The following is a 24,397-nucleotide window of genomic DNA, read 5'->3' on the forward strand; positions in this document are numbered from 1 at the left end:
CAAGGGAGAGATCTAGGGTATAAATTAAAATGTGAGGATCTTGGGTATACTTGTATTGAAAGCCTGGATGACATCACCAAGGGAGAGGGGTGCAGATAATCACCAAGGGAAAAGGTACAAGGAAAGAATTCCAGGGCACTCCAACATGTAAAGGTCTGGATGAGGAAGAAGAATGAGAAAGCAAGCAAGAATGAGAAGGTGTGGCAAAGGTTGTGAGAGGAACATCAAATGTCCTAGAAGCCAGACGAGTGAGTGTTGCATGTGGCTGAAACGCTGATGGGTTCAATTAAATGAGGGCTTGAGTTAATCATTGGATTCAGCAATGTGGAAATCACTGGTGACTTCGACAAGAAAAGTTGAGTTGGGCAGCAGCATGATTGGAGGAACTGTACTGCGGAATAGAAGGAGAGAGACGCTTGGTGTTCTGAGTGTGGTCGTCAGACCAGTTCAGTCTGTGTCATCTGGGAACTTGATAGAGATGTAGAGTCTCAGGCTCTATTTCAGACCTACAGACCTACAGAATCAGAACCTGCATTTGAACAAGAAGCCCAGTAGATTCATGAGAAGCCTTGATAAATATCTCCCTTTGATTGTCAAGGGCTGAACAGTAGGATAGTAGTCGAAAGGAGAAGCAGAGTCAAGACGTTTTTTGTCATTGTTGTTTGTTTATTATTTAAACAGGGAGAAAATAATGTCTATATGCAAATGTTTCTCCAACTGGCAAACAGCCTGCCTGCCAGTTCTGACCCATCAGGACAAAGAAGGAGATAAGAGCTGGTCTCAGAATGTACCTTTACAACCATGGTCACAGGCTGGTGTTGTGATAGCAGATTAAGCTGCTGTCTGCAACACTGGCATCCATTTGAGAGTACTGGTTCGAGTTCCAGCTGCTCTGTTTTTGATCCAGCTCCTTCCTGATGCACCAGAAAGGCAATAGAATATGGCCCAAGTACTTGGGCCCCTATCACCCACATGGGAAACGTGAATGGAGTTCCTGGCTCCTGGCTTCAGCCTGGCCCAGCCCAGTGCATGGTGAGCATTTCAGGAGTGAACTAGGAGATGGAAGATCTCCCTCTGTATCTGTCTCTGCCTTTCAAGTAAATAAAGCAATCTTTAAAAACAAATATGATCTCTGGGGCCAGCACTGTGGCGTAGTGCATAAAATTGCTGCCTGCCTTGCTGGCATCCCATATGGGTGCCAGTTCAAGTCCTGGCTGCTCCACTTCTGATCCAGCTCTCTGCTGGGGGCTGGGAAAGCAGTGGAAGATGGCCCAAGTCCTTGGGCCCCTGTACCCGCATGGAAGACCTGGAAGAAGCTCTGACCCCTGGCTTCAGATTGGCACAGCTCTGGCCGTTGCAGACAGTTGGGGAGTGAACCAGCAACACACCCCCCCACACACACAGCCCCGTCTCTCTGTCTCTCTGCCTCTGTGTAACTCTGCCTTTCAAATAAATAAATAAATCTTTTTTTAAAAAAATAGCTGCCGTAGTTACCAAGTTGGTCTCAGACTTCTAGAGTCAAATTAATTGTGCCTCTCATCTTCTAGCTTAAGGAAAGCCACAGAAGCTGCTTTTCTTGGGGCTAAGTCCTGCTGAAAGCATCCCAGCTCTGTGTAGTAGACATTGTTATTCCCTTTTCTTCTAGGTTTGGAGGGTGGCCGAGCCTTCTTCAACGCCGTCAAAGAAGGAGACACAGTGATATTTGCAAGTGATGATGAGCAGGATCGCATCCTCTGGGTACAAGCCATGTACCGGGCCACCGGGCAGTCACACAAGCCTGTGCCCCCAACCCAAGTTCAGAAACTCAACGCCAAGGGAGGAAATGTGCCACAGTTGGATGCCCCCATCTCTCAATTTTGTAAGTAAATATGTCATTTAAAAAAAAATAGCTCTGTAGAGTAAAGTAAGTCTTCCAAAGTTGAATTAGAAAATCTAGTTGCCTTTATATTTAGGATCTATAAAAATCTCATTTGCTAAAAATCACATAGTGAATTCAGGGGAAAAGTTGGGACAAAATGTTAGATAAAAGTGATTTTAAAGTGCAATACTTGACATTCTGCCCTAAGGACTAAACAAAGGAAAGAATGGATATTCAGTTCATTGTTTTGGTAAGAATTTGGAATTCATAGCCAAATACGTATTTGTAGGAGTCCTTCAAATATAGTAGATAATTGTATATCCTTGCTTCATTTCTTCCTATTAAAAGTAATTTAAAAATAGAGTTGATTTGAAACAAACTTAAATCTGCAATTTAGAACCATTTAAAAATAAATGATGACATTATCACATGCAGTGGAAAAAAAAAAAAAACATGGTACCTAAAATCCCATTCTGAGCTAAAATACCAGAGACCCAAAAATGAATCTGTCTCCTCAAACAGCCCCAGTTCATATTCCACGTTCTTCTCCTCTTATCTCCTACTTTCTTGCCTTTCTACCATGTCATCTTGCTAACTAGGATGACTGCTGTCTCCCAATACTTAGGATATGTGTAGGGTAAAGTGAAAGCAAGGTATATACTTGAAGATATTTATTAAAACAAGTAACACAGAGACAGAAAGCATCAAATAAAGAATTCATTTTAGTTGCAAACATTTACCCTAAACAGGGACTCTGCCTTACCCTGAATATCGAGTCAGGTGGGGATAGCTCAGGTCAAAGCCATCTTTAGCAATAATCGTGATGACTCCCAATGTCAGTGTGGAATTCCTTCAGTCTGGCTTATTGAGCAACTGTCTAGAGCTGAGATACCTAATTAGGAAGGCAGATGGCTTCCCTGATCTCAGAATGCCTGTATGGCAGTATGGGAGCTTAGACAGCAAGGAAGTCAACAAATGAATATTATTGTTTTGGACACTGAAAAATACCATAAGAAATGTCCCATGGTGGTGACTGTGTAAGGAGACAGGACATTAGAGAGGTCATCAAGGCAGCCACCTCTGAGCTTAAACCCAAATGACAGGGAGTTGCCCTCACGAATAGTTCAGGGGAGGGAACTGCAACCCAAGGGAAAGGCAGTGCAAAGGCCCGTAGCAGAAGAAACCTCATCTTCAACCCAGCGCTTCACAGTCGCTCCTATGCGGCTCTTAAGCAAAATACGGATGTGGATGCAATCAATTTGCAGCTGCAGCAGCTAAACAGGGATTTGCTTTTCGGTGTGTTCCATGGCCACGTTCATTTCCATCTAACAGAGTGGCGATCTGAAACCTCACAAGACCCTTGCTAATCTGGAAATCCAACTCTTGTTGCATAGCAGACTATCCATCAGGTGCTCGCAGGAATTCCTGTCTAGTACTGATGTTTTCCTTTTTTAGGAACATGCATTCCCTTTTGGAACTGGAAATGACCACATAATCACTGGGTTTTCACACTGAAAATTATAAAGGAATTAGAGATGGAAATGTGCCAGGGGGTAGAAGGGACAGCAGCTCCGCCAGCTACCACCAAGTCCCCCACTTTTTTCTTGCTGCCAGATTTATTTATTTATATCACGGGAGAAATAATCGTTAGTTGAGATGAAGCATGCACAGTATTTGTCTAGATCTTCTAAAAATATAATTTAAAAAAATGAACACCATGTGATGGGATTCCTCCTCTCCTCCTGCCCAGCAGGCTCCCTTTTCCTACATTTGGAGTCACTATTTCTGATCATACCCGCCTAAAGTTGAATTATCCATGTATCAGAGGAAAAACAATCCTAATTGCAATCGCCATCCAAATCAGGCTCATGAAACACGTTTCTCCGGTGATGTTTGGAAAATACTGTCATTTCCAAATAATCTCCATTTCCTCTGAAGTCATCTCACCTTGCGTTCAGTGTCTCTCTGTCACCTGCCCAGATGAAGGAATTGCTACAAGGCTTGTGAGCAGCCCCTTTTCCCTCTCTATAGTGGGAGGAGGAAGGGCATTGGCAGGGTAAAAGTAAACGGAGAGACAGCTGGTGGCAGGAACTGGTGAACAGGGGATGACTCATGAAAATATGCCAGGGCCCTAGAGTTAGATTTTGTTTGGTGGCTAGAACTCATCAAGTCATTAAATGACAAGGATAGTCCTTAGTCCTTGGCAGAACAATTCCATGGAATACCTATAGCCTCCCATGGAGTGTCACTACTTTAATGGAAATAGGCAGTTGTTATTCACAAAGCATCCAAGGCAAAATTCTAAGGGTTAGAACTTAGAGGATAGATCATTATCCATAGAGTTGATGAGGAAGGCTGAGATAAGAGTGAGATCAGAGTCTTCACTCCCTGGTTGATAGAACCACCTTCTTCATAATGAGAACTCTCCATAGAGTGTGAGACCAGACTCTCTAAGAACAAGGCCGCCATATTCAGTGCTGCAGATGTATGTACCACAAGAGCCTCCCTTTCACACAGACAGAAATATGGATGGCACCAGTGAGTTGTGCAGTGCCAAACCTGCACAACTGTACACAGTGGCTCTGTAGTAAATAGCAATCCCAGAGCTTCATTCCAATAGTCCCTAAAACAGCATCAACACTGCTCCAGATTCTCTCAATTGCTAATTTAGGAACTGACTGAAAACTACAGCCAGGGTGCCAGCAAGTATGTCCTTTGTTCCCATAATTTCAAAACCAGCAGAGGAAACCAGTCAGGAATTAACCTTATGCGTATTTACAATTAGGGATCCATACAACCCCTGAGAAAGATCAAAACAGGAAACAGAAATTTTACATTCCATGGTGTCACTGACTATCTGCACATTAGTAGCAGAACGGCGAGAGGCTGGGCGTGAGGAAGGAGATCATCATTTTTAGTGGAGTCTGCCATGGAGTGACAGTTAATTCACAGTTACTTCACAGCTGATTTGACTTGTTCAAACCATCTGTATTAAACTGTTCAAGCTTCATTTATGGGTAATTCAACCAAGCAACAGTGTTGATTCCTGTTGGAGGTGACCAACTCATCCTGGATTACCAGGACCTCCCTGCTCTTAGCACGGGAAGCCCTGCATCCCAGGTAACCCCTCAACCCAGGACAAAATAGGACTGTGTTAGTCTCCCATTACTGCTTCAACCCAGAACTACAGTGCAAGACAAATGAGAAACAGCCATGGCCATAAACAGCGTACTTGGCTCCTCCACTTACATTTGATAGCCAATGTACACACTGGCTTGTTTTAATCAAGTCATATCACAAAAATGAAGTCCATCACAGATTTCCTTTCTAGCTGAAAGAATAAAAGAACAATCAAGTATTGCATTTTAAAAAAAGTAAAGTTTCCTTGTCTTCCAAAAGGTAAGGGTTATTGTTAGATACTTGATTCTGCATATGTGTGGTAAAATCAGCGTTTGAAAATTTGCTGAAAGTGCTTGCCATTCTTACTAGTGGATAATTTTTAAAGACAACAACCTTTCAGTGACCTAACTTTGCAATCACTTTACTAGTGTTTACAAAGTGAATGGAAGCAACATAGATAAGGTTTTTTGGGTGGAGAAAAAAACACTCCAGTCTTGTCATGTCGCTGTCTGTTCGAGGGGAACTTCAGTGAAACATTTCATAGCTTGGGAAAGCTGGGAGTAATTGTGAGTGTATTTGGGTCTTTCTAAATTGAGCTTAAGAGACTTCTGGGAGCAGTTTTTTGCAATTTAAAAAATGAAAAGACACGTCTAAGAAAGAATGGAGTGGAGTATTTATATGGAATTGTAAAAACTGAACAAAAAAATAGATCCTGCTATTCATTAGTTTTTGTGTGACTCTACAAAGATTTGGGGAGGGTTTCACAACTTTTAAAACATTTTTGTTCTTTTGTGGTCTTTTTGTGTGTATTATTGTTTATTTAATTTTTTTTCCTTTTCTGTTAAAGTTTTTTTGGAAATTAAGACAGTACCTAGCTATACAATGTTTTAAAACAAATACTTGAAATTCTCCAAATTTTATGGCCAACGTTGCTTACCTTGGAAATAGTACCCAAATCTATTGAGTGTTGCTACCGTTCATTATGCCAAGTGGCCTCTCATTGAGACACCTTATCCCTGTCTGTTATGTGTTCCTGGAACAATCAAAATCAGTACCTGTTCTCTCAGTTGGAGTGGGGTGGGAGAAGGAAGAATTTTAAGCTTTGACATTTGGTTAACGGTTATTCGATGTATCACTTGCTATGGGTCATTTTAATGTCTGTTTCTCAACAGTTAATCATATCAGAGATCCCCAAAGTTGGACATTTTGAGGATTGCTCTGTTTTTGCTATGACCTGAACAGTCTTTGACAGTTAGAGGGATTTTGGTTATTGTTGGTTTGGGGGAGGTTGATTTTGTTTGTTGTTTTGTTTTGTTTGTTTAAGTTTTCTTGTTCAATCTTTGCTCGAACCCAAGAACTTTAGCTGCTAGGTTAGAACTCCTGTCTGCTTTCCTGAGCCTTGTTGCTAGTCTTTATGTTATTCTGGTTTGTTCCTTCTTACCCTGCTAACTTCTAGCTGGACTGAAGGGTAAGTGCTCCCCTATAGCTAGCACAGCTCAGATAATCAGACTAGATTATCTGACACCTGCAATGTGCTTCTCCCCTCTCCTCTCAAATCTTCCTCATGTCTAGACCTTGTAGTAAAATTTTTTCATGTTACTTTCCTGACCTTAGGTTTGAACTGTAAGCTTCCATACTGAAACTAGGATGCATGTGATGTGTGCATAATTGCCTCCTCTCCTTGGCTTTCATATTGGCATCAAATGATCCTCTAAGTAAAGCCAACCATTAACATCTTCTAATTTTTTTCATTCCAAGAATATTGATAAGCATCACAATGAAATGGCAAAGAATGCCTTTGTTTCATGGAATTCATAGCTACCTGACTGCTTAATGCCTGAAAACAGATCATTTTGCACTCTGATAATGTGTTGTTACTGTTATTTTTCCTTTCCCATTCCAAAGATTAGAATGGTCAGTGTACTAATGGTGTGGTAACCATAGATACCTAAACAAATAGAAAGGTGGGGTAGGAAACTCAAAGATGTTTAGCTGAGCAAGACTTAAAGAAATTACCAAGCATAATTAACAAAGTAAATGTATTACTGGAACACTACAGAAAGCATTCTACCTGGTTTGAAGGTGTGCTCTCAAACACGACCCAGTAGAGGATTAATTTTCAGAGGAGAGCTATAGTACCTGGGACTACCGCACACATGAACAGGCAATTAAGGACATGATTTAGTCCATTAATTGACACATAAATGCTTTAGATTCACAATCTCATAATACCCAGGAGAGTTTTGACCTCTGGTCTCTAAAGTTACTCAGCTGTTCCCCCCCCCAAAACAATCTCACAGCAAAAAAATTTTTTGACATCATTCATATGCATATTGATTTTTCTAAAAATGAGCCTGTAAGAGAAAGAAGATACTTAAAAACATGAGAAGAATGTTTCTCTTCACTGTTTGAGTTAATAGTAAAAGAGTACACAGTTCCTTTATCCACATAAGAAAAATCAGTTCACCAAAAACAAGGTGAGGGAAGGTTTGACGTTAGAGAGCTAGAAAATTTGGTCAAGAGAGCAGGCAAATATGTATTTGAGTATTTTGAATGCTGATTTAGAAGAAGTAGGTCATATCATTCTTCCTGACCATTTAATAGTAGTCCTTTCTTCTAATTCCTTTTGTTTCTTTCTTTAATTTGCTTTTTCCTCCCTTTCTTTATTTTTCCTTTTATTTTGCATAAATGTGCCCCTGGCTAGCAGACAGACTTTTTCCACCACTCCAAGCAGATATTTAATTTACCTTTATTTTCCTATGAATGTCTGGCGAGGCATTTGTAAAAGCTTACTGAAGAATGTGAACTTAGTGGGAATTCAGGATTTTGCTATACTTTTTTTCAAGAATGAAAGAAAGGTTGGATGAATACATGACTGAATGAATTCTGCTCTGTATTTGCAAAACACCGCATTGCTATTCTAGTAGATTTTCAAATAGTCGTTTGCCTTAATTCCTTTATATAGTTTTATCTCATGAGATTCTTGCTGTATCTTCTTATATTGTCAACTTGCAGTTGCTACGTTGCAGGAATGCAATACTAAAGAATTAATCCAGTATCAACTCGATTTGAAAACCGTATTGTAAATCACATTCCTTTCTCAGTGGAAAAGTAAATGACTTTTTACAAGAAAACACTCCCACAATCAGGTCCCAAATTTTCCAAACACCGTGAAATAATCTAAATATTAAATGAAGATTCGTTTCTTTGTTAACTACTTTGGACACTGTTAATATATTAGTCATTCATCGTTTGAGTATTTTCATGTCACATAGTGATTGACAGTAAATTGCAATATTAATTAGTCTAGTATAGAAAATTTCTATCTACAGCAGGGAAAAATACAAATCATTTAGTTTGAGATCACTGACAAAAATCCCTGTTATGATTTTTACTCAAAGCAACAGTCTTGCAAAGAATTAGAAAAAATAACTGAAATAAACATCACATGTATCCCCTGGGGTGTATTGCCAGAGTCGTTTTAAATACAAGCTTTCTGCAAAATGCAATGTGGTCCTTGATAGCTTCTGAAGAAGCCGTCTTCTCTGGGCCATTCCACGTGAGCTTGGTTTCAAGGAAAGGATCGGGAAGGGATTGAGTTGTTTCTCAATTAAGCGTTCCACTGTGTGTGACAGGAAAGCAGACATGGTCGCACCAGCCTTTTCCTTGCTGTGAGGAGCTCAGGCAGGGCACAACATCCCCTGGTTAGCTGGCCATGCCAAGAAACACTCTTCTAGAAAAATCCGTAAACAGCCAGCTGCCATCAATCATTGTCATTTCTTTATTTCATGTCTTCTGATGAAGCTGACTACTGTCATTGTTCGTTATTGTCCAAACCATGCATTCGCTCTTGTACTGTCAAGCAGATATGACAAGCACACATTTGCCATATAAGAAAGCTACAAAGTCACCTTTTAATTTGCAGTTTGGGTTCACAGATGACGTTAGAGTTACATTAGCTATTCTCTTGCCTCTAGCATCCATCAGGAGTAGCAGCAGCCGTAACTGTGCTCTCAGTTTCAATGATAAAGCAGCTACCTCTAGCTTATAAAAAGGATTCATGAGAAGAAAGAGCCCTTTTCAGACAATTTGTTAACAATACAATCATAATTATTTTCAGCAGCAGAATTTCCTTTTAACTAGCCCATAAAAATTTCCAAAATGCTGAATTACACAATAAAAAGGGAGAGTCGATCACTGGACTTATCTTTAGCTGTTATAATAATAGGAAAAATCTCAGTAAGATAAAAATTTGAAAGCTGTATTAGTCCTCCAAAAAATTACTTTTACATGGTAGACATTATTGCCAGCTTATTTAAAAATAAAAGTCTGAAACAGGATCACATAAATTTGTTAGCTAATAAGATAAAAAGTCATGAAAAATATGACATTTTTTCCAGTTGTGAAGAAGGAAAGAGTCAACATAATCCTAAATATCATGATCAATTACAGAGCAGCATCAATGGCAAGAGACTCAATTAGGGACAACATTGCCAGAATTTTAATAAAATAGAGAAATCAGAGTATTAAACTCAACATGATGGTATCACTTTAGGAACTACTGTTTTCCCAAATTTCCCTTGATTTCACACCAAAAACTGTATCTCAGCAAGCTTGGGATAAAGGTTTTGACTCGTTTCCACGGAAAAGCACACCTGCTTTCTGTCAGTCTGCATGTCCATCTGCCTGCTTTGGTGTCATGAATACCATGGACAGCGCTTTCTGTTTCCTAATGTAGCATGGGGAGCCATCTCAGCTGCATTCAGCTACATTCAGTTTGAAGTCAGCCCCTGGTGCCCATGTCATAAAGGGTGTCAAAATTCTTCTGCAATTAAATATCAGAAGTAGAACAGGTAGCATTATTTGCAAAGTGTGTTGGATTATGCCCTCGCTGCACAGCCTATACAATCCCATAGTCCTCTCAGTTATATTTAGAGCCCTTGCCAGGTCAAGGACAACTCAGAAACTACTTCCTAAGATGTGAAAAATTTGTTTCAGATAATTCTTAAAATGTAGTCAATCCCTGATTTTTAAGGAAATATTATATACATGCTAATGAAAAATATATATGCTAATGAAAAAGAGCATTCCTGTGCCTCTCCCCAAGCAAGAGATGAGCCAAACATCCCTGAGGTTTTAAGCAATCACCTTCCCCTCCTAATTCTCTTTTGCCCAACCTAATGTTCGAATTCATTTTCTTTCTCTTGACACGTGCCAAATATTGGCAAAGAAAGTGATTCCAGTGTCCCGAATTCAGGAATTGACTCTCTCCTATTTTGCACTGGGCTTTTCTCCCCTGCTAATGTCAACACTGAAGTTTTCTCTTTTTTAATCAACCAAGTCCAATTGTTTGTACAGGGGAAAATGGAATTGCAAGGAGCGTTCATTTAATCTTGCTCGGCACTGAACAGACTGGGACAGTGCAAGAATGACTATATGGTGTTGCTTGGGAAGCGCCCACAAGTTCTTTGAAACAGAATTTGGAACAGCTGGACCACTGCAGTGTTTTATTTTAAAATAGACAACATATGTAATGCATATGGTCCTAGACATGTATGGAGACACAGGCAGACAATCTGAATAGTATCCAAAGACACCTGCACCTAGAATTCTGTTTCCTTCTATAAGACTTTTTTTTTCCCAAAGAGCACATGTTCCCACTTTTGGATTTGCAAGATACCATCTGAATCCCCATGTGTGTGCCTCCTTAATAAAGTCAACAAGAAGTTGCCTGGGCTGAAGGTGTCGGAGTCAGTGAGTTAATAACTACCCTTGTAGGGTCTGGCTCCTCCAGGAGCTGCTGGGGTTGGGGGCAGAGGCATAGAGTAAAAGATAGGAAATTTGCCCACCGGGAACCTATTTTCTACCAAGGAATTCTATGGTACATAAGAGGTATTTCAAAAGGCTCAGTGGAAAAAATAAAGTGAAAAGATAGGTTTACTTTGGTGTAAAATATTTTGAAATCCATGCATAATAAATGTTTTCCATGTATTTTTTAAAAACCCCACATGTTTCCTGACCATGAAACAACTGGTACTTAACCCAGCAATAACATAGGGCCAGGACAGAGGAATTGGTTATAGGGGACAGAGATGAAACAAAGCAGAGCGATTTGGAAGGACTCTGAGGTTCCTAGAAACATAGGTTTAAGCAAAGGAAAATCCTTGACTCACAGCTTAAAACCAACTGCTTTGGGGAGCCCTAAGAAACCTGCCTGCCCTCACTATGTAGCAGGTGCCAGGAATTTTCTGGTCACTTCTCATTAGGTCCTCTGGGAGTCAACTTGAACATCTCCAAATTGCAAATGAGGACAAGGAGGCTCCGAAGCATTAAGCACCCTGCCTCCCATCACAAACCTGGTAACAGCAAGATAGCCTCAAGTCTCATCTCTATGACTCTTCTGGAAACCCACCCACTTAACCACCTACTGCCCCCACTCCCATCAAATAAACTGCTCCCAGGGAATTGAGTCTTTCAATGTTCCATAAAATCAAGAAATTTCTGAAAGGCTTATTGGTAGAAAATGGATTCATTTTGATTAAGTCAACAAGTTTTGTTAACAGATGTGCATGAAGTGCCTACTGTGTACAAGGTACTGTTTTGGGCATTAGATATAGAGCAGAGAACAAAAAATACAAACCCTAAAAAATTGAATCTTTTTCATTAACACTTAGATACAGCACTGCTGGCCTATCCCTACTTCTTCTTAATATGATAAGCTCAATGAGATTTATGGATTTCATGGGAGCCAGGCACCCCTGTAAGCCCACGCTGTTGCATTGTTAGAACTATTAAGATAATAAGCCTAATTCTGAATACATGATCATTTTGTTCAAGTAAAAATCCAGGGGCTGCTCATTTCACTCGTTAGAAATTCCTCCTATATTAAAGCTCCATCTCACTCTTACAGGTGTGCAGACAATACTAAGAATCATTAAATTGCGACCCATGACAGCATTGAAGGGAACAGCGAGGTCAGTTCTTTGACAGAGCAGAACCGAGGCTGAGAGAGGGAAAGGGCACACTTGACCTCCTACTGAACTCAAGTTAGGACCTAGCCCTCTGAAGTCCAGTCCCAAGCTCATTCTATATGTGGGCAGGGAGAAGGAGGAAAACCGGGGTCAGGAAGTTCTGCTTTGATAGGGTTACTTTATAGGAAAAAATGGGGAGGCTGATTTTCAGCATTACATTCTAATGCCAGTAAAAAAAAAAATAATGAAATTGTTATTCAGACTTATTCTTAGCCAAAACATGTGCAGAGTGCAGCTGAATACATTGAGCCCTTGTGATACCTGGAGGGGCAGGGCGTGGGTCGGTAGATCCAGGGCTCTGCTGAGGAGCCAAGCTGACCTTTTGGGTTTATTTCCTGAGTAGGGTAGCCAGGAAAAGAGATTGTTAGTCTTCAAGAGGTTCAACAAATAAAGTGTAAGGGACTTGAAATGAGTGCCCCTTCTCTGATCTAAATGACCAAGTTCATGGAAGAGCAACAAAATACCCAAGTCAGGCTGGTATAGTAAGGCCTCAGCACGTTTGTCAGTTTGCACCTTCTTCCAAGAAACTAAGAGCAAAAAAAAAAAAAAAAAAAAAAGAGAGAGAGAGGAAGAAGAACTGATGCTAGCCAGAATGCCTGATCTCTATGTTCAAATGGGGAGACGGACTGGAGGGACGTTTCATGAGAGCAAAGCAAAACAGGATGAGCCATGTGTATGGACCCCTGCCCCCTGCTAGTCTTTTCCTGAATCAAATTGACCTACGGCTGAAAGAATGGAGGTGAGAGGGCACCATCTGTCAGAGGAGATGGAGAGGTGGCTTCTGGAATGTCACAAGTGTCTTTATTCCAGGGAAGAGTGCAGGTTGGAGCAGGTTGCAGACGCTTGCCTTGGGCCAGAGGCATCACACACCTGCCCTAGAAGCAGCTGGCTTTTGCACCCCATCTTCCCAGCCATCCTAAGTCAAAGGAGCCATGTGATATGGCGGAGACCACACGACCAAACCAAGGCACCCTGCTCCCTAATGCAGTGCCCACCCTCACCCAGGAAGGATGGATCTGACACGGTTAACACAGCCAAGAGGATCTTTGAGATTCTCTGTTTAAAAAAAAAAAAAAACTTTCAAATGCGTGTGTTTAATCAGCCTAATGGGCTGATAAAACACACGTTCGTCAACGTGTCTTCTGGAAACCACTCCTTCTGTGTCTCTTGGGCATAAACAACACATCTTGGTCCAACACTGACCACTTGCTGCTTCTCCGGAAAATGACAGAAGATTTAAAAAATCTCAGACTAAGAAGGCAGACATGTGGTCTCTCGTGCAATTAGCTTTGAACAATGCACAAAATCAGTAGAAATATGAGGAGAAATCATCATTTTAAAGACACACTGACACCTATAACCCAAGCTTACAGCCATAGCCTGAGCATAGGAAACAAAAAACATGCCTGGGCCAGAGTCCATGTGTGAACATATTATCTAAATCCCCTCCCAAGTCAGAAATCCATCTTCTCCCAGCCGTGACAGCATCACTGCTTCCTGGCAGGTCCCCGTATTCCAGTCGATGGTGGATTCATGCAAGGGGATGAACAAAATCTTGCTCTCTGATATAACACGCTTTTTCTTCATAGCCTGCAGATCAGGAGAGTGAGGAAAGATGAGTTAGGGTAGCCGATTCCTGCAAGGAAAGGGTCTTCATTCCTACCTCTTTAAGGTTTGCTTGGTCACACTCGAGAAGAATCCCGAGTTGTTTTGCCATTTGAGTAGAGTATATTTTAGTTACACATGTTGAGATTAATTAGTTAGCCCTTAGGAGGTTTTGCCTACAACCTTCACCCTGTAAGGAAAAGTGTGAATACATTGAGACTATTAATTCACAATAAATGGCAGATCATAGCCTTTGCTGAGTAGATTTCTGTTTGTCTGTTTCATAAGCTTTGCTGACCGAGGAAGCACATCACAAGGCTATCACAAACTACATATGCATTTCACATAATCTCCAGGCTTCAGTGAAAAACCTTATTTTTGTTATTTTTTAATTTTGGAGGGTGGGGACTCCAACCTTTTGTGAAATCAAATTGGCAATGTGGATTTGGAAGGGGAAGACACAAATATTGTCATTTTGCTGAAAATCAGCATAACCCTGTTTCCAGATAATCCCAGTAATTGCAGAGAAATTGCTCTAGACATAACCACTGGAATGGCAGAATCTATTAAAAATCTACAAAGCTAAACAGGCAAAGATCCGATCTGGTTTCAGTGTTTGGTGAAATGCAGGCGAAGTTACAGTCTCGTGCTTAGGTTTTAAAGAACAACATAAGTGCACTGGAATTGTGATCATTTGATAAACATGTTGATGCCAATATATTTTTGCCTAAATGCAATAAACTCACCAGTGAGTGATGCAAGTTGACAATGGGAGGTAAAATGAATATCTCGGGGATGTTGGTGGGAGGCAGAGGGGAAACAGCTAACGTTCGTTATGCCTAGTGAATTCCTGTGTATTTGAAATGTCAAAGAAAATGTGATGTGTTTCTCTAAATTGTGTCTCTCTCTACATGTATAAATGAACAGACGCAGATAGAGCTCAAAAGCATGGCATGGATGAATTTATCTCTTCCAACCCCTGTAACTTTGACCACGCTTCCCTCTTTGAGATGGTGCAACGCCTTACTTTGGATCACAGACTTAATGATTCCTATTCTTGCCTGGCAAGTATATTCTTTGGTCTACAGCAATTTAAACATAACATTTTTTTTTTAATTCAAGCATTTCTCTACCTTTATGTTGGAAGCTCTTTTCCCCCATTCCAGAGTCCCTTTAACAATTATAAATGTGTTCTCAATTTGCTGGGTCGAGATAGTTTTACTTACCAAGGAAACAAGACTGAGCGGGAGGAAGTTATCAGCAGAGACAGATCCAATTCCCCAGCTTCCCCCTTTTCAGCTGCTACTTGAGAAATATTCCCAAGAGGGGTAATCAAGTTTGGCACCTGCTTGTGGAGAACTTGTAAAAAATTGCCTGGGTATCTCTGAGTTCAGGAAGCCCCTCCCTTTCCTTCCCAGAGCTTGTGCTTTGTGTATCTTTTAAAGACTAAAACGATTTGTAAATAAACTCCACTTCACTTTTCCTCTCCTCCCTTCATCCGGGTTTGTTTGTTTAGATGGCTTCTCTTTTTTCTACATAATATCCAGAGTGTTTTTTCACCCTTTGGGGGAATTTTTTTTTTTTTAATGGCGTTTTAGAACATGTGGAAATCCGGCTCTCCAGCCCGAATGCCACCATTTCCTGAAATCCTATTTTAAATGTAGATTCCAGTTATTTTAATTCAGAGGACTGTTGTGAGGTCTTTATTGGACTTTTGAAGGAGTATCTTTGGTTTTAAATCACCGAAATCAAGAGCCGAAAAAAGACCCAATTTATTTCCTTCTGCGAATCATAAATTGTTGCTTCATTTCTTAAAGACACATTACTAATTCCACCTTACAGATGGTAAAGGTGAGGAGAAATGATGGAATGATTTTACACTGAGGAAAATTCTTGTGTCCGACTCCAAATACTGGAGTCAATATGTCTATGTAGTAGTAATGTTATGTAATGAACAAAGGCTAACACATTAGGAAAGGAAAAGCCTCTTTCTTTTCCAGATGACATGGTTACATGTTAACTCTATTCTGAATGATTTTCACTTTAAATTCCTTTATTTTTTCTGTACCAGAAATAAAAATACAAAAAAATGGTAGATAAAATTACCTTAAAAACAGAAAACAGAAGCGGGGTTGTGGAATAATTTTATTAATCTATGTCTCATAAAAGATTCATTGATTATCTCAGGTTTAGAATCCGTTCACCAGAAGAATGTGAACTTTGCCAAGTTGGAAAGGAATACATCACTTTGAGCAAAAAAAAAAAAAAAAAAAAAAAAAAAAAAAAAAAATTAAAAACCTTACCTTGCATTGCAAAGCAGTTTTTCTTAAAAATGTTTCCTGCGATTCTGTGGTTATTCATACAATCATAAATTGCATTTGTGAAACTTTTAAGGAGTAAGCTCTGAGCTTAAATCCTTGTCTTTTATATATAATTCCTATTCTCTTGAGGAATTTTTTTTGAGGTATATTATTTTCAAGCCTTTTTTCACATCATCATTTTTAAAATAATTTTCTTTGGTGCTCAGATTTACTACAAAAGATAGTTCACAAATCCCTTCTAAATGTTAAGACAGGAATGAAACATCGAAGCTTGTTTGCTATTAGTCACTTATAGGCATAAAAATTTGCTCCAAATTTCAAAATTAATTATGAATAGCGTAAAACGGCTTCCTTCCCTATTTGTATACCTGTCTGTATTAGTCATCATTCCAAAATTTCAAAAAGTAACAGAAATGAAAAGAACCTTATCTCTTGCCTCTATATATTCCATTTTCTCATTATTACAATCTTTTTTTCAGTTGATTTTGGAGACCGACCAGCAGGGATACATAAATTTTTCTGTGTCTTCGACTGAGTTCCTAATTGATATTTCTTCAACTCTTTTCAAAGCAGCTATTTTGGCATCTACAAAAGACTTGGTGTCATCTGAGTCGTAGAAAATATATTTTAATCTTTCACAGCAGTGTTGTTTCTAAGATTTAGCATTTGGGGTAGCAGATGGAGTGGCAAAGAAGTTGCCTATAGGGGCAGCCCACTGCCTCGACTACTCTCCCGCCCTCTGCAGTAACTTACAATTTGAAATAGGAAAGATGCCGTCTTTGGTTGGATGCGTCCCTGAGCTGCGTGTTGTCAATGGAAGATTCCCCAGATCCCTAATACAAGATAAGACTATTGCAAAGGCCTTCCGTGCTGGCTTCCGGGGCCGCTCCCTGTTCCCCAGTCACTCTCTCCTTTTGCCCTTTCTCTCCCAAGATGGAGCAGTATTCAAAAGATGACTCAGACAAGACCCTCCTCAAAATAGCCCTAGATTTCCAGCTTATAACACAGCACACCAAAACTGGTTTGTTTCCTGCTTCAGACAGCACCCAGTCCAGAAAGCATGGTTTGCTTTCAGGCTCTGGCCAAGAGTACCTTGGAGGGACAAGTCATTTGGCCTTTCAAAGCACCTTGTTTTCTACAGAGAATAGCAGAGGTAGCAGCGAATTAGTTCTTAATAAGAGGTTCTCTGCAGGTTCTGTGTCATAGAAGAGTTTGGACTGCTTTCGCAGCTAGCAAATAAATATTAAGGAAACAAATAAAAAATTACCAGGAGAGAAACAAAACAAAACTCTAAGCCAGGGTACAGGGAGCTTCTCTCAACTTAATTGAATTATATATGATTCACAACTTGAAATCTTGTACCTGCCATTCTCTTTGGAGAGTTACATTATTACATACCATCATTAAATTTTTTAAAATCTCCTAAAGTGAAAAGGTTTCTGAAATTCTGGCATGTATCTCAGCCCTAACATGTGGGTGGCTTTCAAAAAGTTAACGGAAAATGGAATGAAAAGATAACTTTATTTTGGTGCAAAGTATTTTTGAAACCCATGCATATTGCCATAATCATTTTCCATGAACTTTTTGGAGACCTCTGGTATGCATGAATTCCAAACAATTTTTGGACCAAAATAAACTTAATTTTAACTCTATTTTCCCTGAATGTTTCAGGGTTCCCTCATATTTCTTCGTGCTCCAGAGTAGAAAATGCAAAATACCTCGAGTAAGACAGCTCGATAAGAGTTCTGCCTCTGATTTTTATTATTTGTGTGAGTCATTTAACAACCCGATTTCCATTCCCTGATCTATAAAATGAAAATGAGCCTTCTCCGTGTACTTTACAAGGTTGCTCTAGGACTCAACTGAAAGTTCTCGGTCAAGTGTAAGAAACTACACCAATTGAAAGCACTGATGTTGAGATTTCTGCTCAGCGGTTGGAAGGGCTTTGCCTTCCACCCACACCGTGCCCCAGGGTGGTGTACAGATCAGTGGCAGAGCTGTGGCTGGCAGGCTTTCTGGAACCTTGCTGCTAATGCAGCTCCACCACTTACTAGGAACTTTTTAAAAAAGATTTACTTATTAATTTTAAAGGTAGAGCTACAGAAAGGGGGAGGGAGAGACACAGAGAGAGAGAGGGAGGTCTTTCATCCATTGGTTCACACCCCAAATGGCCATAATGGCCGGAGCTGAGCCAGTCCAAAGCCAGGAGCCAGGAGCTTCCCCCAGGTCTCCCATGTGGGTGCAGGAGCCTAAGGACCTGGGCCACCTTGTGCTGCTTTTCCAGGCACATCAGCAGGGAGCTAGATCACAAGTGGAGCAGCCAGGACTCAAACCGGCATCTGATAGTGGTGTCGCAGGCGGCAGCATTTAATGGCTATGCCACAATGCTGGCCCCAACTAGGAACCTTTGTGTCCTCCCTGAAATCACTTTCCCATCTGTAAGGTGGGGAGAACAGAACCGACCACACAGGTCTGTTGCGGAGATTGAACCAGACACTCCCCACCGTGGTGGGTATCGCAGGGGCTGGCACTGATTGAGCAGTCAGGAGGTCTTAGCTCAGGCTGCGTTTCGTCCCCTTCTCCAGCTCCTCCCAGGAAACAACCTGTATTTAAAAGAAAGTCTCTGCTTTATTCCCCATGCAGGGCTGGTTCAGTCCTGGCCAGGTGTTTGTACTAGACGAGTATTGTGCCCGAAATGGAGTCCGCGGCTGCCACCGACATCTCTGCTACCTCAGAGACTTGCTTGAACGGGCGGAAAATGGCGCCATGATCGACCCCACCCTCCTTCACTACAGCTTTGCCTTCTGCGCATCGCACGTCCACGGGAATAGGTGAGCACATGTGTAGAGGTCTTGTTCTAAACAAAACACCAACCGTGGTTTTGGTTTTTTTAAAGATTGTCTTTATTTATTTGAAAGTCAGAGTTACAGAGTGAGAGAGAGAAACAAAGAAATCTTCAATCCACTGGTTCATTCCCCCAATGGCTGCAACAAGATGGGCTGGGTAGGGCCAAAGCCAGGAGCTTCATCTGGGTCTCCCATATGGGTGCAGGTGCCCAAAACCTTGGGCCATCTTCCACTGCTTTTTCCCAGGCCATTAGTAGGGAGCTGGACTGGAGGTGGAGCAGCTGGGACTTGAACCATATGTGATGCCAGCACTGTAGGCAAAGACTTTACCTGCTATAACACAATGCTGGCCCCTAGCAGTGGATTTTTTGTTTTGTTTTCTTTTGTTTTTTTGCTGGTCCTGCTTTTAGGATAATCCCCAACTCTCCATCTTGTTCCCTGAGTAGTACACACATGCACACGTACTACACAACTACAAAGAGCACAAGGTCTAGCTTCATTCATTCATCTTTCAAGAGACTTCAAAGAAATGGCAAATAGGACTAATAGAATAATCCCTGAGAACAGACCAATCTGGATTCAAATCATGGCTCCTCTAAGATTCTGGTTGGGAATTAAACCAGTGGTACCAGTTTTCTCCTCTGTGAAATGGGGCTGATAATATCCTCATAGGGTTGTTGATAGAACACAAATGGGTCTAAAGAACTGAGTAAAATGCCCGGAACATGACAAGTGTATAATCAATATCTACTTTCATCATTATTGATGTCATTACTTTCATCAGAATTTAATGATTGTTTACTTAGTGTCAGACACACTCAGGTTATATGGTGAGTGAAAAACAGGCCCCACACAAAGGCGGAGTTACAGTCAGGTGGATGTTTCATTTAGATTGGAAAAGGAAGCAAATTCCAAGATAGAATTTAGTAAGGGAACATGACTCAGATGGAGTGACAGGATGGGAGGGAGGCCCTGCTCAAGGAGACGGTGCTGGTGCTGAGAACTGAAGCATGTGTAGGAGTTGAGTGGTTCCAGGCAAAAGGAACAGCATGTACAAATGTCCTGCGGAAGGAGGAAGCCAACCACACTTCAAGAGCTAAAGCAGGCTAGGTGGAGCTGGTAGGCAAAGATGCTGATGATAACAGTTGGAACTGAACCCTGGAGGTGGGAAGAACGGTAGAGATCACAGAATCACAGCCCCATCATTTTTATAGATGTTACAGATGAGACCAAACGTGAAGTCTCCTGACTCCACACTCAGCACTCTCTTTCTTTAGACCTTGCTCAGCTCCTGGAGGAAAAGATCCACGTTCTGAATAATGCAAAGCAGTAAATAATTTAAGAACGTTGCCATTTGGCTCTGGAGACACGGAATAAATTTCCACACTGCCACAGTCAGCTTACTATCCCAATGTATATAGTTTTGCATTGGTATGAAGCTAAACCTGCACGATCCCAAAGCACCTCTACCAACAGCCAGGGCAGGCACACGCAGGGCAACCTGGGGTGGGTTTGGGGGTTAGGGGGGGCGTCTGAAACTCAGCCTCAGATTAGAAAGGCAATGTCCTAGGGAAGTGAACATTTGCTGGAATCTAGAGTTAACTGGGTTCTTTTTAAATCAGAGCTATGCCAGTCATCTTTGTCTTTGCAAGATTCCCCACTCTGAAATAGCTTTGGGCTTTGTTTGATGCTTTTCCTTTCTCTACTTCTGGTTGACTTCTTATGAGCTACAATTTCTACATTTAGAGCTGGGTAACAATAGTGTAGTAGGTTTGAATATTTAACAGGCAGCTAGGTTATCGCCACCTCCCATTGTTATCAGGTTCAGTAGCCCAGAGCGTGTGACCTTTTATTTGCATAAAAGATATTCATAAAAATTCTGATACCTGAGGGGTATCTATGCATAATGCTGCTTTTTGTAAATATGTACACTTTGATGACTATCTGTTACAGCCTCTTGGACTGAATTCTTTAAAGAGAGAGAGAGAGAAGTTGCATTATATTCTCTGGGTTGTCACACTGTATTCTACATATGTTACTGAATAAGAAAGTGTTATAAAATAATGAAGTGTTTTTGTAAACTCCCTGGTAAACATCATCATGAATTATGATACACATTGTCTGGATTTCATATTGTAAGACTGCCACTTGATTCACAGTTAGGTTTATACATCTTGTCATGGAAACAGTTTTGGATTTCTTATTTTCTCTTCAGTTCTGATTTTCCTTATGCAAGTTTGCATCTCTTTTTTGCTTATTCTTTTAGTTTGAATGCATTTGCTCCTGCTTTTTGATGCATTCTTCTTTTTCTTTATTTTGTTTGTGCATGCCTGTGTGCTCTTGATTCTCCTATGGCTGGCCACCCTGTCTGCATGCCTCGTCCGACCACCCCTCTCAAAAGTCAACAAATGCATGTGTATCTTAGTGGGCTGACACCAAACACAGATCCTGAAGGGAGCAAAACTCCCTCCTCACCTGAACCAGAGGCTAAAAAAGATACCAAAAAGGAATCTAAAAAAAGAAAAGATTTCAAAATCCAGGCGAATCAGGAGCCCAAAAGGTAAGAAATCACATGTGGTTTGGCTTGTATTTTTCCAATGTCTTTGACCTTTCTCCATGTCTCCATCCATGCCACCCCTTCCACCTTTGCAAACAGTAATTGTTTTGTGTTCCTAAAGTCTCTGTTCCTTTAAGGGTGCAATTTAAAAAAAAAAAACCTAGCAATGGGCAAAAACACTGTATATTGGGACTGAATTTGAGTCAGGTGTTTAGTGACTTTTAAAACATGTTCATATTGAAAAGACTAATTGAGCAAAATGTAAACAGACTTGTGAGTCAGATTGCTTTTTTAGTGGCATCTAGTGAGGGGCCTGGTACCTTACCAAGTCATTCATAATAAGCAACCCATACTTTATAATTTTGAAATTATGTTTAAGGAGCAAGTAAAATGGGCTGGTGTCAGATGGGCCTATACATTTATAGCAGCTCTATCATGTTCAGCAAAACCCCCTCAGTTACAGTCACCTCATGAAGAGAAATCATCTCATATAATGATTTACAAGGATAATATTGACACAGAATTAAGTTTATCACTAAATTAATGGTTCTTTATATAATCACATATTATGAAGTCACCTTCAAGTCACTTTTCAGTTTTAGAATTTTGCCTGGATGCCTATGTCCTTGAGGGATGCTCTCTTTGTGAATTAATAAATTGGCAAATGAGAGCCCTATTTCCCCTTATAAACTAATAATTTCCAGCATTGTCCTTATATCTTTCTTCAGTTGCCCTATTTGTCATTAACACTGTGATGTTTTCTTATTGGGGTTTTGGAACTGATGATTCTGATCCTGGCATTGCAAGGCTACCCAGAATTTGCAAGTATGTGTGCTTTTTGCTGTAGAATGAATTTTTCCACTAAATGTTTCTAAACCCTGAAATGTGTATAGTGCACCTGTAGACAGACCAGGTTAAAATGAAGACTTTTGCTTTCTAGAGAATGTGGCAGGCTGTCAGTCAGTATTTGCAGTTCCAATAGGGAAGGTCAAAGAAAACCCTGAATCTGTGTGGTCACCCTGCTCCTTAACCTCAGTATGTAGGGGTGGAGTTTCTCCTTGTGTTTTGCTGTAACAGTCAAACTGCATGCCAACTTGCAGTCCATAGGAGTGTATGTAGACTATGTTGAAAGTGCATGAAGTTCAGGTATGACAGAAGCCCTTCAGAGAGGAAGCAGCCCTGGTTGCTGTCCAAGGTGCTGCTTTTGCAATGCTCAACATCAATGTGGAGCAGAGAGCAGGTGGCTACTGCTGAAAGGCTACACTTGCTCAAGACTCAACTATTTTCCATGGCCTGAAGAGCTATTCCAAAAGATCTGAACTGGTACTTTGAGCATCTCATGAGTGTTTCACAACCGATGCCCATGTTGCATTTTGTTTTAATAAAGGATAAATCACAATATTAAGATCACTTATGTAGTATTCTGGAGTTTACAAAATGCTGTCAAACATTATATTGTTATAAATTTTCAGCCTAGCTATGCTTAAATCCATTGTACAGATGATAACACTGAATATCTGTAGATGTAAGTGGCAAACCCAAATATTCTAAGTCCACAGTTCTGTCTCGTTGTGTTATATACACTGTACTTAGATTCTGAAGACTAGAATACTAGAACGTATTCAGCATCAGTGTGGGAGGGTCATATCCCATTTTAAAGATTTTCTTATTATGTATGTGGCAGTAGAGTGACAGAAAGGGAGAAATAGACAGATCTTCCATTTCTGGTTCACTCCTCAAATGGCCGGAACATCTGACACTGATCCAGGCTGAAGCCAGAAATCCAGAACTCTGGGTCTCGCACATGGGTGGCAGAGGTGCATGTATTTGGGCCATCTTCTACTGCTTTCCAAGGTACATTAGCAGGAATCTGGATCAGAAGAAGAGTAGCTGGTACTGTGACCAGTGCTCCATTCTGGGATCCTGGCACCTCAGGCAGCAGCTTCTGCCACTGTACCACACCACCTGCCCCCATATCCCATCTCTGTGCCTCAGTTTTCTCAACTGTGAAATGAACAGACTGAATCGTAGTAACTTCAACAATCCTTTAGCCTCTAAAATTCTCTTTGGTGGGTTATAATATCAAATCAAATAGGTATTGTCAGATTCTACCAATAGAGTTCAGTTAAAATAAGAATAATCACTATCGTGTAGTAAGTGCTTACCATATGTCAGGCACTGTGTGAGGTGCTATGACATATAGTTACCTCATTTTGTCCTTATATCCCTGTAAGTATTGTTATTGTTCTCATCCAGTAGGTGAAGAAATTGGGGTTCAGATTAATTCACTCACTTGCCTGATGCCCTGTAACAAATAATTGCCTGAGCCTTTTTGAAACTTGAACATTCTGACTTCAAAGCTTGCATTTTGAATCACTCTATCTTGCATTGATCATCCATGATTAGTCTTTGTATATGGTGCGAGATACCATTTTTAACCATTTTGATAAGTGTTTCAGCCTTTACTGGTAAGATAATACAGCAGTCATCTGAATTAGTTAAAGAGTTATTACTTTGGGGTTTAAAGATGGCCATTCCCAATTTGTCCCACCTGGTAACTGTCATCTTACAGAGGAAGCCAGAGTCTGTCTAGTTTTAGATGCATGGAAAGGGAGAGTCTCCTCTGAACACTAATTAATAGCCTTTGCTTTGGAGAAAACTATGTTCCTAACCCTTTTCACCTACACAACTGCCATTTGCAATGTGCAGATATTATCTATTCCTTTCCCCAGATTAAAAAAGAATTCATGACTCATGTAAAAAAAATTGCCCTTTAATTGAATTTAACTGAACAGCAAAGCCCATTCCCATTGTTGTTGTCTCACAACTAGCTTCATATTAGGTTAAAAATTTTTTACCTTTTATAAATTCACCAGCCCTAAAGAGAGGTGGTGAGCCATGCCTTGCTCCAGCTCTAAATTATTAGAGACAGCTCAGGTGCCATGACTGAGTTTCTTGTATCTGCTTTAGAAGCTTGTGCCACATGTCTTAGTAAAAAGTAAGCAAACAGTCTAACCAAAGCAGGCACGTCCAAACAGGGCGATGTTTTCTGTTCATAA

At 40.6% G+C, this 24,397-nt stretch overlaps 1 protein-coding gene across 26 annotated transcripts in view; it reads left to right on the forward strand.

Annotated features, from left to right (window-relative positions):
• CADPS (calcium dependent secretion activator) overlaps window positions 1-24,397 on the forward strand; it is a 519,152-nt gene that overhangs the window by 364,118 nt on the left and 130,637 nt on the right. For 16 of the 26 annotated variants that reach the window (XM_070050647.1, XM_070050650.1, XM_051851510.2 and 13 more), the window contains exons 11-14: window positions 1,646-1,858; window positions 14,542-14,678; window positions 18,579-18,766; window positions 21,183-21,341. In XM_070050647.1, coding sequence (XP_069906748.1) covers window positions 1,646-1,858; window positions 14,542-14,678; window positions 18,579-18,766; window positions 21,183-21,341 — 697 coding nt within the window. The remainder of the gene's footprint in view (window positions 1-1,645; window positions 1,859-14,541; window positions 14,679-18,578; window positions 18,767-21,182; window positions 21,342-24,397) is intronic. The other 10 variants (XM_051851515.2, XM_051851516.2, XM_070050653.1 and 7 more) reach the window with 1 other exon arrangement.

The sequence above is a fragment of the Oryctolagus cuniculus genome, chromosome 10 (genome assembly GCF_964237555.1).
Source record: "Oryctolagus cuniculus chromosome 10, mOryCun1.1, whole genome shotgun sequence".
NCBI lineage: Eukaryota > Metazoa > Chordata > Mammalia > Lagomorpha > Leporidae > Oryctolagus > Oryctolagus cuniculus.